Below are 14,265 nucleotides of genomic sequence, written 5' to 3'. Positions count from 1 at the left end.
AAATGGCCGAGTCTCACCGCTGCACAAGAAATATTATCATTTCAAGCGTGTTCTGGAAGAGTCAGCACAAATGGCGATTCTGCAAAACTCTCCCAGTGTAACCTTGTTTCAGACTGAGATGATTGTGTCCCGGAGTGGCACAAATCCCTCACTGTCCCACATTTTAAAGACAGGAGAGACTGTGCTCCTCTGTGTAATCATTCCTTAATTGTACATGAAACATCTACTGGAAAAGAAATACAATTGCACAAGGGCAGCCTTGGCCTACCCTTTGAATAATCTCTGCCCTCCCGTCTCTCCCACAGGGCTCCGTGGGCCAGGGCTACCGCAATGTGATCCCGAACGCTCAGCGGGTGCCTTCTCCCGTTACCCTGTCATTGCTGCTGGGAAACCCCTGCTCTGGTGGGTCTCATGCTCCTGCAGTGCCTCGCTGATCTTTCATCGGCTCAGCAGCCGGCTCGTCCAGCTCGTAACTTTCCATCAGGTCCCTCCAAACGCAGTTTCAGAACCAAAACCAATTGATGGCTGTCTTCAAGGCCAGGCTGGATGAGGCTTTGAGCAACCTGGTCTGGTGGAAGGTGTCCCTGCCCACGGCAGGGGGGTTGGAACTAGATGGTCTTTGAGGTCCCTTCCAACCTGAACCAGTCTGTGATTCTTGTATGCATAAAATGAACTGGACTAACAGTTATGGGAATGAATTAAAAGTACTGAACAGAATTAAAGTATAAAATGAACTAAAGTAGTATTTTGTCTCTACCTAAAATATCGAACGCTCTAACGAGATACGTAAGACAAGAGAAATCCATTTAGGAGAAATCTAAAAAAAAAAAAAGGTGTTTATTTTCTGTGTAGATACAGATAAATCCTGAAGATGTTCTCCACCCTTCTACTTTCACTGCAAAGTACATCCATCAGGCGAAGAGCGACAAGTGGTAAGACAGTTTGCTTACGTTACAGTTACAGACCCCTCCAGCATCTTTCTTGATATACATATATTTGGTGAATTAACAGGCGCCAAAATACAGTTCAGGTTACAGCAGATCATACATCAAAACAGAAGTAGCCTAGAAAGCTGCATCTTGGTATTTCATTAGCAATTTTAACAGCATTTCTATTAATCAATGTTTCTATCAATTACAGCTGTGGAAAGTGCTGTTTAAACACAGATTTATATTAAAAATTACACAGAAAAACATGCGTTTTAAGCCTTTTATTGAACATAATACTTAAACAATTTCATAAACAACTAAAGCATATAAGACTCTTCATGATGCTTCCAACCTTCTTTTCCTCATTTTTTGCACATAGAACTTGAATGTCTCCTATAAATAGAGTGGAATAAACACGTTCAACACTGTTCCAACTGAAAAGTTACCGATTCTGAACAAAGTCTTATGTCCTGACAAAAGCAAAATCTATTATTCTCTGTCATGCAAAACTAGACCTGTATTGAAGTCTGTATAATTAAGAAAAATACCAGAGAGAGAGAATAAAAGGAAAAGGAAAACCTTGCCAAAAATGCATAATGAAGCTTCTATTACAAAACGCAATAATATAATCAATTTCATTTAAAAAATGAAAATACTTTTTAACTGCAATCTGAAATTGTGTCAAAAAAATGATAAGACGCTTTTAAAGACTAAGCTGCACTGGAGAAAAACTGAACAGGGAAAACAGAAAATGAATAATTTCAGTGACTTTGAAAGCACACTAATTTTTTACTAGCTACATGTAAGAAACAGATATTCTAGCTTTTAAATTTACAGTCCACATAAAAATTCAGATTATAAATTATTTGCAGAAAAAACTCCACAGCTGTTAAAAGGCTAAACCTGACATTTTATGTCAAAGTTTTCTCCAATTCTTTGCAAAATGCCAAAAACAAACCACATTTATCACAAAGCAATATGGAGAAACAGCGTATAAACGGGTCGTCACAGAACTACAGAAAATCAGTTATTTTAAAATACAAAAAGTGGCTAGAAAACAGCAATAAAACGTTTCCTTAGAGAGGGAAAATGTAAGTCTTTGAAGTCTGCTTCGCTAAAATGGTACTAGCTGGCTGTTGGTGAAAGGAGTGATGTGAGAAGCATTTACAGTCATGACCGATCTAGTGTCAGGCCACTTGTCACCCTCAAAGAAGCTTTCCTGGCACAGTTACATATATCTGTTGGCAAGGCAGCTGGAAGCAGAGCTGCAATAGAAAAAGACTTCCTACAGGTCTAAAATACCATCCTACTAAGGCAGCAACACGTCCTAGATATAAAACAGGTATAAAGAGAACTAAACCCCATTAATTGTTCATGAAATACACTTTCTATAAGCTTTTTAAAGTTCAGCCACTTAGACAAATGCCCCAAGGACATCCGATACGTGCACACCTGCAGATGAGTGTCTGACAAGGACCAGGCAGTTTATCGTAAGCCCCAACAAGTTTTACTTCCTCAAGTCAAATCCAATACAAGATCGCAGCAACTCCTACAGCACTCGCTACTCCATACACTGCCTCCTCTGCAGAGATCCAATCCCGGTGTAATTAGGCATGCCATCTGGTTTATTAACACTGAACATACACCGTTCTGCAGACCTATTTCTCAATTAAGAAATACTCACAGGGGGTTCAGCGAAAGGGACGGGCTCTCCCATGTTCTTCAGAAAAGTTGCTAAAGATTTCAGAGAGAGCTCGTGCAGCGGTATATTCTTCGCCTTTGCGTCTTCATACACAGCCTTTGCAGAAGCCACATCTCCATCCAATTCTGAGGAAAAAAAATCAAAAGCAAAACCCCTCAGTGGTTATGTGTTCCTCTTTTGCCCTGTTTCCACGATGTCATGCATTTCTACTGCTTGCCAAAACATACTCTGAGTATTGTAATATATAACACTCCAAATATACATTCATTCTTCATACCCTACTGACCGTTCACGGAAGAGAACAGAACCTACAGTCATTCTAGCTGTCCATTTCACTTGAGGCTGGGTGATGTTCACTTGAGAACGTGCTGGAACCAGAGAGGATGAGGAGCGGCACAGTGAGAACACACCACTCGAGGATGTAGGACACAGGGCCATATGCCTCTTTCTGATACTTCAGATAAAACCCAAAAGCTAGAACAAAAGTCACCCAAGTTCAGCGTGTGAGAACTCTAGAGAAGTATTTCATTCCCTTAAGTAAGGGCAGAATATCGTTATGGTTACAGGTGCTGGCTACATCTAAGCTATAACCTAAAAGAACAAAGAAGACAAAGGTCAGATGCTCGTTTTAGAACACACAGAAAAACCTGTTTCCTCCTACTAAGCAGGAGAAAATTTCTGCTGACCCGCTACTGCAAACCTCAACTGCTTATGTAACCAGCAGCGTTTTGCTGGTTATTCGATTGATGGCACCACCCCCTGCAACAGGTTCTAACTACTCTGTTCTTCATTTATTGAAAGCACTATGCACCCCTCACTGTACAAGAGTGGAGTGTGTTTCTCCATCCCCTAAACTGGGAGAGGGGAGAAACTCCTCCTTCTATGCTGACTCATACTTAGACCATAGACTTTGCTGCTGCTCAGACATGTGCTTGAGGAGCACCAGGATGAAATTCAAGTGACCCCTGACAGTTCAACTGTTGTCCTCTGGGTCCTAGAAGCAGCACAGCCGTTCCTAGCACCTTGTGAACAGCAAGGAAGACATCCCGTCCAGCGAAGTTAATGTTGTTGCTCGGGAGAATGCCAGCGCCTGCGGTACGGCAGCTGTCCCGGCTTCTTAGTTCTTCACATTTGGAAACGCCATCTTCACAACCATAGGGACTACAAAAAATGACGGTTCTTAAAGAAAAAAAAGCTTTAATTGGGATAGCTTGTGTCCCTTTTCTCGTGAGAAAAAGCTTCCCACTCACATCTGGCATGTGGCTGAGCTCCTTTCTGAATGTGGGTGGCTGCTGCAGAAACTGCATGAAGTGATGGTTTAATGAAAGCCTAACAGAACACGTTAACTCCATTTCTTTAAAATGGATGTATTTTCTCTATGGAAAACAAAACAGAAAAAAGAACTAATACTTGATTGTGTTTAATGGACCACACAAACGTGATTTTACATATTTCCTTTTTCTATAAGGTGTACCACAAAAAAATTATGCATCTCACCAATGAAGGAAAATACAGTCCAGGCAGTGGAATGTGTCTCAGGACAAGGAAAGGAGTAAACATCCCTTTACTTGACCAGTCATGGATGTCTGGTACACGATCAAACTTCTTTCAGCTGTGATCTCTACTCTACCAGATCTCTGCTGAACACAATTATAATTTTATTTGTCCATTTATTTTGATAACTACCAACAGTAACCAACTGTAGTAACAGTGCTCAGTTATCTTTCCTTTGCCTTTCTAATTAATTAAAAACAGCAATGGGCCTGACAGGAGCATAATTTGTTTTCTAGAAAATTATGACACTACAAAGTTTGACTTGTCCCAAAATGAGAAATCGTATTCTAAAGCTTACTAACTGTAAAAATAAAATAAAAAAAACCCAAAACCCCCCACCATCAAAAAACTGCATCATAGAATCACAGAATGGTTTGGGTTGGAAGTGACCTCAAAGACCATCCAGTTCCAAACCCCCTGCCATGGGCAGGGACACCTTCCACTAGACCAGGTTGCTCAAAGCCTCATCCAGCCTGGCCTTGAACACTCCCAGGGATGGGGCATCCACAGCTTCTCTGGGCAACCTGTTCCAGTGCCTCACCACCCTCTCCGGGAAGAACTTCTTCCTGATATCTAATCTAAACCTCCCCACTTTCAATTTAAACCCGTTACCCCTTGTCCTGTCACTACAGGCCCTTGTAAAAAGTCCCCCCCAGCTTCCTTGTAGGCCCCTTCAGGATCTGGAAGTTTACAATAAGGTCTCCACAACAACAAACAAACCAACCAACCCACCCACCCAACCAAAACCAACAAACAAACCACTTTTATTTAAAAGATCTTATTTCTAGCCCTCTTGGCCAGAATCCAACCAAAGCACAGCCTTCTCAATTTCAGCTGTGCTAAGTATTCTGCTGATGATCATTTTAACGGTCAAACAAAACCAACGTACGCGCCGCTGCTGAAAGTATCAAAAAGTGGAAGAGAAGGGATGAGGTAGCTACACTGCTGTTCATGCGTACAGGTCTGCACACATTATATATGATGGGGACAGAATACAGAATACAGTAACTGCCCTGCATATCCTAGGAGGAGGACAACGGCTTACTTCCTTAGAACAAAACGATGCAACAGGAAACGCAAAGATACCCTGGTACGACTCATCCAGCCCAGCACTGGTAAAATGGGTCAAATAATTGATGTGCACTCTTCTACCCGATACAGGAGTCTAGTCCATGTCTCATACAGGGGAGATGCTTGTACTTATTCTGCACAGCTGGGAACAGCTGTTAAAACGACACGCTGGCACTGAATGTCTTCTCTTGAGCTTGCTACGAGCCAGCTACGCCTCTGCCTGAAGGATGTACAGCAACTGTCTCCACGTACAGCGAGGCTTCATGTGTTGAATGCTCCCTAACCACTGTTCTAGGTATAACAGAGCAAGGGGTTAATTCTCTGCAATCTCTTTAGGAAACTGTTGCACTATGATGAACTTAGAAAGGATACTGAAAAAATTAATTACTTCACTTAGGGAATTTTGACTGAGGTAAAAACAGTAAAGGGCTAATGATAGTGTAAAGCAGCAAGTACAGTGCCGGTGACAAAAAGGTGGGTTTTTGTTTTATAAAAGCATGTTAGAAAACTTACCCTGCTGTAAATGAAATTATGAGATAAATGATTTTGGTAGCGATTGCTGTTTTGAATGTCACTAAGCAAGTGAATTTTGTAAGTTCCATACCATATCATGAGAACTTTGAGTTGATTCAAATACAGTGAAGTTTGCATTCCTTTAACACCACACATCCCAGATTTGGGTTTGAAGTGTTTTACTTAATTATTCCTATTTATCCCCTCTGTGACAGGTTGGAGCACATGGGCTTCCATCACTAAATATTTCTGCTTGTAGAAGGTATGTGAAGGGTATTTACTCCCTGTAAAAAAGCCGGAGGACCTTATCGGAGTACACAAGGCAAAGGATGCTGCAGCACAGACACAAGCTTCCAGCTGAGGACGGCCATAGGGGCTATATGTCCTGGCTTTTCAAAAGCAAATGTTGTAAATAAACGTATTCAAATAAGCAACTTGATTTTCAAATCAACTGTTTAGGTGAGTCCAAATGAAGGCACCTGGAATATTAACTTTGGCTAAATTAAAACAGATATGAAGAATCTACACTAGTAACAATGTCATTGCACGTTACTCACAGAACTAATCACTTAGGATTTTAAAACACACACATGAAAAGAACCAATATACTTATTACATATTTCAGGGAAGAAAAGCTAGATTCATTTTAAAATAAGCCATTGATTCCTACAGTATTTCTCCCCATGGGTTAGGATGGATATCTTCTTATTCCACAAAGCCCCTCCTTAGCCACTACTGTAGCAGTATTCTTCAGTCTTATACAGCTCTTTTTGTAAAGGATTCAAGGCTCGGGTCAGTTGCTTTTCCAACCTAATAGCTAGGATACTATACAGACCCAACCAACTTGAACAACAAAAACCCCAGACAACACCCCCCTCACTGACCTATTTGTGGCACACACTGTAAAGCCAGGTACACAGTGTAGATCCTACTCCCCTTTCCAAGGGTTTCCATGACCTTCCCGGATGTCTCAAGAGTTCTTATTAAAAAAAAACCTATTCCAAGTAGAGTAAATTACCGTAACATCTAATGAGGTAACCGTATGCAACTTCCATATCTAGATGTTCAGGAATCAGTTCTAGAAGTATCTCGATCTTCTTTGCCTATGGAATTTATGCACAGACAAAAAAAAGCATTGAATTCAAATCTTGAAGAACAAAACAAAATCGCCAAAGTTAAAATAATTATTTCAGATGTTTTAAATGATATGAACGGTACTGATAACAAGGAATGGACAGTGCAACTGAAAGCAGACATAGTAACCTCTTTCCCAAGGTTCTATATGCAGATAAGAAATAGTCACAGACATCAGGCACAAAATAAGGGACTAAAACCCCAAACTCAAGACAACTGAATATTAGTTTCTCAACTTCTTTTTTGAAGGAAGCAATCCATGTATTCACGAGAATGTGTCAGGATTGCAACCAACTAAAAAAAAAAAAATGCAAAACACTCAGCAGCCTTCACTGACTTGGAGGTCAGTGTTCGCTGTGATCAGTGCTGAAGGCAGATCGCTACCTCCTGTGCTTAAATTTGGAACCTTCCTCCCTCAACCTCTGCAGTTTGAAAAATTCTCAAGCCTTGAATTAAAATTTCAGCTTGAAAAGCTAAAAAATTTCCAGTCACTTAATTTCACAGAATCATAGAATGGTTTGGGTTGGAAGGGACCTTAAAGATCATGCAATTTCTTCTATAGACACCAAAAGACAGTATTTATCATCATCACATCCTACAGAAGAACTTTCACTCTGTGAGCATTTAACGGCAATCTCCACAGAACACAAATGTGCATTTTCCCTCGTGTGAAAAATATTTATTCCAGTTTGTGCATGAACTGTCTCCTGATGCTGCTCTGCTATCAAAGGGAAATCAAGGTGGTTTTGCCTGCCTGTGTGTTGTTTTTTTTGGTTTTATTGTTGTTTTTCGGTTTTGGGGTGTGGGGATTTTTTCTGGGGGTGTGGGTGGGTGTTTGGTTGTTTTGGGTGTGTTTGTTGGTTTTTTGTTTCTTCTTTTTTTCCTTTGAGGGGGCATATGAGGAGAGAGCGACAGGAGTAGAGCAGGCACGTAAAAGAAAGCGTTTTGAACAACAGGGAGTGAGCATAAACCCAGGAATCTACACAGATGCTCAAACTACCGTAACAAGTAATGGAAATGTGTCTTTTGATATAAACACAGAGGCATTCTACCCTTACAGAGAGGCTGAGGCTTTAACTTGCATTTGTATTCCTACAACGTAGCCAACAGAATAAGTACTTTCAGGCCGCTATACTGAACTGGATAGTGCAGTAATACATTTACAGCACAATGTTTGTAGGATATGAAGTGTAACATCAAAAATGCAGGAAATGACTGAAACAACAGAAAAATATGAACTACACCCTCCTTTCCATCACACTCCATAAACCATTCCTTTAAATGTAACCAGCTTTGCAAATTAACCTTCTCCCTCCCCAAGAAACCTGATAAAGCCCTCAGCTCTTAAGTTCAAGATCCAAAACACTTCAAAGGTTAATGAAATAGTACGTTGCTACCTATACAACCATCTACATGAAAAATATCATACCTGCCCAGGTTGAGATGCTGATCTAGCCAGAAATCTCAGTAAAGTTCTCTTCTCCTCTGCTAACCGACCATACCTCTAAAGAAAGAGAAACAATGTAGCAGTCATGAGTAGGTTAGTAATAAACAAGATCACTATTTCCAATTACAGATGTTTAAAATAATATACTAATACATCACCTATTTACAAGGTACATAACTGACCATTAGATTGGGGGGGGGAACCTGAAACAAACCAAAAAAAAACAAACAAAAAACCCCCCAAAAAACCCACAAAACCAAAACCCACCACTGGACATAAGAAACAAGTTCATTTCATGCATCGTTTTGGTAAATGTTGTTTTTAAAACAGTAGGTATAAAGTTTGTTTAAAACAAAAGGGGAAAGAATTAAACTAATACTTCAACATACCACAAAAATGAGGTTTAGGACTGCAAAAGAATGAAAAAGAGAAACACTATTCCTCTCCAATTATACTGCCAAGCATTCACAAGTGAGCTAGGGATCATAAGGTTAATTATACATTTAATAAGGTGTCAGGGAGATAACTGCTCGTTTCTTTATAAAAATTAAAATGTACAAAGCAAGTTCTCTTTAAAGTATAATTACCTACACTTATGCATACAAAGGACTGATTTCAATCTCTCTATTTTATAAAAGGCTTTCACTGCAATAGACAGTGTTTGAGAGGGAGAGAAGTTGAACTTAAAAAAGTTTGAGACAGACCAGATAAATCAAAAATCTATCTTATTTTAGAACAAGAGCAAAATAAAATATACAAGGCAATATTTTAGTGTATGATCCTCAAAGGTGTCAGTCTTGAAATCGTCACAACTCCGAGTGCTTTCTACCAGCTCTAAGACATTTGAGCAGTACCAAAATGCACAGGAAGAAAGAATATCGTGCATATAAATACCCCTACCATGAATTTACTACATTCAATTAGTATCTTAGGCATATGCAAACAAGGAATTTTGGTTTACGCCCATACGAATGTCCCGTGCGTGTAACATGGTTAGAGAAGCTCTTTAAGGTCCAGGTGAAAAGGTGTGAAGCCTCATTCCGTCAGGCAAACAGAGACAAAAAACTGCATGGGTGAAACTTGCAAAATTTTATTTACGGATTCTAGCCATTCTCACCTACTGTCAGTGCAAGAAATAAGGATGCTCTGAGAGGAAAGAGACAGTTTAGTTGGAGAAATGTTTTCCACAGCCCCCTTGTCATGCTGAGATGTCAAACCACCTTTGCCTTTTGTCACTAAAAGCATTCTCTCTCCAGACAGTACAAAACGCACTCTCGCTGCTTCTTGAACTGTTGAGTAGACTCTTAGATGGCTTTTTGAAAGCAAGGATTCTCCATGTGTATGCTAGTATTTCACATTATTATAAGCAAAATAATTCATTTAAATTGTGGTTTACTTTTCAAGAAGAAAAATAAACAACGGACAGTGATTATTACCTATTGGTAGAATACTCAATCCAAGTTTTTATTGCACCACATAAAACCCAAATATTCTCACATACACAGAAGTTTCAACTCAAGCTGATCTGTGAATGTTCACTTAACATGAAATATTTTTAAATTCTCTCCAAGAAATACAGTATTACGTCAAGTATGCTGCAGAGCCACAGATTTAATTCCAACAGTTGGATGCTGTTGTAATAACAAGTTTTAGGAATATATGAATGGAAATTATTCCATGTTTTAAAAAAATTTTTAAAAACATGCAAAAATGCAAAACCCCCTTATCTTCACAAAAGCAAGAAGCTGTAACCAATTATCATTCACTCATTTCAAAGAGTAAACAAAAAAATTAGGAAGAGTAAAATAACTTGAGCTGAGACTGTGGCCCAGAGATGCATTAAAAGAAATGCTGGTCTGTGATGCTCAAGTGAATGGAAAGCCAATTCAGCTCTGAATAAACCTTGAATGCAGCATATACAGTATTCTAGCAGCCAGGTGAAATAAGGTCCATGGAAACAAACATTGCCTGTTTCCAGCTTGCAAATGCTGCAGCTGCAAGATACTATTATCTTTGCAGCACTTAAGAAACTATATGAGAAGATGCAAGGAAATAGTTTGCAAGAAGCAACTGCTGTCTAGCAGCAAACTTAGAGAAGAACACGTGTTTTGGATGGAATTTCAAGGCATATACAGGCCTGCCTTTATTTCCTTCAGGTTGGAAGGTTTTTTGTCTTCTAACAACTCCTACACCCACTACTACTGTTAATACCAGACTACTAGCTCATGGTTTGGGATAGTCCAGATACTGCTGCCGCTACTCACGCTGTAACTCAAAAGCGTACCAGTACTAGCCTATGCTATGTAACACCTCTGACAATTTCTCAGTTAACCTTTGAGGAGCTCTAAGCATTTCTGTGCCTCTCTTGTTATGTCATTACCTGTATCAGCGATCTGGCATCATCCACTCTGTCTGCACTGACATACTGAAGGAAAAGATCTGTGACAGGTCTGTAAATTCCAAACTGACTGGCCAGTCGTTCTGCCATCAAGCCAACTGCAAAATGACGGGTACATAAGGAAAATCTTTGATTGAAAAGCCACTTTTGTAAACTTCACAGGCATGATTTATGCTGACGGAGCAGGTTTTACATGTAATAGCTCTTTCACAACACCTCCGTCCAGTCAGAATATTTAAATATCATTGCAATTAACTTACATTTTTCCAAAGCTGGTTCTAATCCTTCCTCAGACACTTTTCTTAACAAATAGGAAATATTTCTGACAGCTTGATCAGGATTCTGTGCACCAGAGATAAGCAGAGGCTCAAGGTATTCCACAGCAGCATCAAGGTCATTGCTAGGAAGAGAGATTGTTTCTGGCTTAGTTTCTGAAATCAAGATTTCTAAACCTAAAGAAGCAATTACATGAAAGTTTTTGTTTTCTACATTAAGGTTATATTTCCCAGGAATGGCTGAGTACCTGTGACTTCATTCCGATATTGTAAAAGTGAAAGCATTTATGACTGAATGAATAAATTAAGCCATGATTTTTTTTAATGACCCTTGACTTGTACAAAGCCCAAGTAATTTTGACACACTTTTTGTCTCATTAAGAAAAAAAGACTTCAGTCAGCTGCTTTAGGAAAATGTGTCCTGCGAATCTAGAAGCAAAATCAAAACATTAAATGGAAGGTATCTCAATAATTAATCTACACATCTCAACTTTTTTTTTAAAATGCTATTCAATTAATTATTTGCCTGATTTTTCCCACGCTTGCCTTTTTGGATGCAAAAGACAGTACTAGATGCCATTTGGTCAGTACCTTTGTCTAAACACTTTTAATCTTATGGCTTAAGTGCAGCAAATGCTAATGAAATAACGCAGGAAGTATCCACCAAAGCGTAAACTCTAGTTCTAGCATTCTAAAAAGTTCAAATGACAACATCTCTTATCTGGCCACTCTAAAAACTGATTTAATTGAAAAAGAAATCAGAGCACAATGAATGCTTTTAGGTGAAGCAGAAATACAGCCCATTTGAAAGCTAAGGAAAATGCTCTGAAAACTGTATCAGAAACATGAATCTACCAATAAATGAACAGGTATTAAAAAGTATCTGTAAGAATTTGTTTTTCCTGGTTCTCAAGGTACAGTTTGCAAGATATTTAAGAATATGTAAGGTTCGTATTATTTATGCTGCTGCTAAGTCTTCTCATAAATCCAAGCTAGTTTCAATCTGGGAAAAGAAATGTTGATGCTGCTTAAACAATCTGTGCCTGCATACAGCTATTTATTCTTGTCATCAATCTACACTTTAAGAACATTGCATGACTCTGCAACACTTTTATGACATGGAAATGAAAGAAAATACAGTTTATGAGACAAATCCTGAAGTGTGTTGTCTATTCGGATTGTTTAATTTCGGCAAAGGTCCATGCACTGGACCTGGCCTGCATGGTTCTCCTTCAATTCAAGCTCTCTTTACTGTTCCAAACACTTCAGTGACTACCCTCTGTGGTCTGGCATGCCTGAGGCCATCAGGTACCTGTTATGCTCTACACAGTTCTACAGCTTTCCTGCCACGTTAGGCACAGGAGCTCTACCTGATGAGACTGGTTTGACATAAAACCACCAGCTAAGGAGGACTCCTGCAGAGTGGTTGCTGCAAAGTATACTGGAGAAGTTCAGAGCGTGCCCTTTCTCCCAGAAGTGCTTCCCCCACGCAGTTGTATACAAAGGATGAACTAGCACAGTACCAACATACGAACTGAAACAAAAATGCCAGGCAAAACATGATACTGAATTAAACAGTTGAATCAAAGGATACTCAACATGTGGGGACAGTTATCATGATCGAAACTGTGGCCTACAACAGCACAGTAGCCAATTATTTACAGTTCTGACAAAAAAAAAAAAACACCACTCCACAGACATAGGTCCAGCTTTCACATTTTTAGGGTTTTAGGGTAAACACTGTATTTTGTCATTTCGACTACTGGAACAGGTAGCAGATTTTTGTTTCCAAACAAGTATTATAGGCATAATCTGTGGGTGCTAAATTCTGAGATTTTTTTTACATTTATATTGATGAAGTAATTCAATTTTACCTTCAGATTTCACAGGGATTTTGATCTAACACCAGGGACAACTCCTGACATGAGGTGAAATATGTTAGAACGAAGGTACCAAAGCTAAATTACGCTACCAGCGATGACTTTATGCTCTCCCTAACGCTTCACAAGATCTCAAATATTTCATTACACTGTTTACAACCCCAAATGCGTTTGGGAAACTATGCCAGAACAGAACAGCACACTGCTCAACTTGATCAGGATTTTAATATCTAGGACACTGTATGAATGGAAAGAGAATGATATGGACAATGCAAGTGATCTCCCACCACGATGCCTGAAAGAATGACACATACCAGTTCTAGAACTACTTACTTCTTAGTATGAGCCATTGCAATAGCATTAGCTATTAGTGAGCCAGATACACCAATGGATTTTCTGATGGCTTCCACCATGTCTTTAAGTGCGTGCAGGTTCTTTAGATCTCCTTTTTCTGCCAGAGTCTGGGTGAGCACAGTAACTGCTGGTCTAGTAGGCAACAAGCCACTGTCAAGCATTCCTTTTAAAACAGCCATGGCATCTAATGGTGGTAAAGAAATAAGGGAAAAGGGAAATCATATTTTAGTTCAGAAGGCAACCATGCTGCTGGTATCATTAACCCTACCCTTTTCATATCATGTACAAAAAAATAATTCTCTTGATGAACTTAGCCCCAAAACTGCTTTGGTGAATTATAACTTGAATATATACCCAAATAAAAACTTTAAACAGTAATTCAGGTTAAAATGTTTTCATATTTGCTCAGTAAAAAGTATTAAGACACTTTTAACATTTCATTAATTTATTTTAGTATCTAGCTCAAGGAAAGCAGCTGGGTCATAAATGTTCTCCCTTATGACCTTTTCTGCTTGTTTTTTCTCCAAACTATAATCAATTTTCTTTACTAAAATCCAGAAGTGTTGCATACAGTTAAAAAATATAATTCATTATTGAAACTGCTGAAGTCTAGTATTCAGTTTTGTCTTTTTAAGTGGGCATCAAAACTTTGTTCGCAGACATTTTTGAATAAAAACATGAGACAAGTCTCCATACAAGAATATAAATAAAAATCAAAACTGGACAGTTACCTCAAGAACTCCTAAAATTACAGCAATTGCCTATGTTAAAAACACACAAAATCAATCTCCTGTCTGCCTGTCACAAATCCCCCAAACTCACCGCAGATGCAGTCACCCTCATTTCTCTAACCAGAATTCTTGTCAATTGATGTTATACATGAGCAAACACACACAGAAAGACATGCCCCTCTGGTAAAAAATCTTTTACACCTAACCAGTACAGGCAGGATTAATCACAGATAATAATTATAATACCGAGGGATAACGCTTCTAACATAATATACAC

The 14,265-nt window shown here is 39.1% G+C and overlaps 1 protein-coding gene across 1 annotated transcript in view; it reads right to left on the bottom strand.

Annotated features, from left to right (window-relative positions):
• Positions 1-1,265: 1,265 nt before the first annotated feature.
• LRPPRC (leucine-rich pentatricopeptide repeat containing) overlaps positions 1,266-14,265 on the bottom strand; it is a 79,674-nt gene continuing 66,674 nt past the window's right edge. The window contains exons 31-37 of the mRNA XM_010155217.1: positions 13,237-13,441; positions 11,009-11,148; positions 10,731-10,846; positions 8,333-8,407; positions 6,788-6,872; positions 2,614-2,756; positions 1,266-1,322 (exon numbers count right to left, since the gene is read on the bottom strand). Coding sequence (XP_010153519.1) covers positions 1,266-1,322; positions 2,614-2,756; positions 6,788-6,872; positions 8,333-8,407; positions 10,731-10,846; positions 11,009-11,148; positions 13,237-13,441 — 821 coding nt within the window. The remainder of the gene's footprint in view (positions 1,323-2,613; positions 2,757-6,787; positions 6,873-8,332; positions 8,408-10,730; positions 10,847-11,008; positions 11,149-13,236; positions 13,442-14,265) is intronic.

This window comes from Eurypyga helias, unplaced genomic scaffold (assembly GCF_000690775.1).
Source record: "Eurypyga helias isolate BGI_N326 unplaced genomic scaffold, ASM69077v1 scaffold7227, whole genome shotgun sequence".
Lineage (NCBI taxonomy): Eukaryota > Metazoa > Chordata > Aves > Eurypygiformes > Eurypygidae > Eurypyga > Eurypyga helias.
This window is presented reverse-complemented; position numbering and strand designations above follow the sequence as displayed.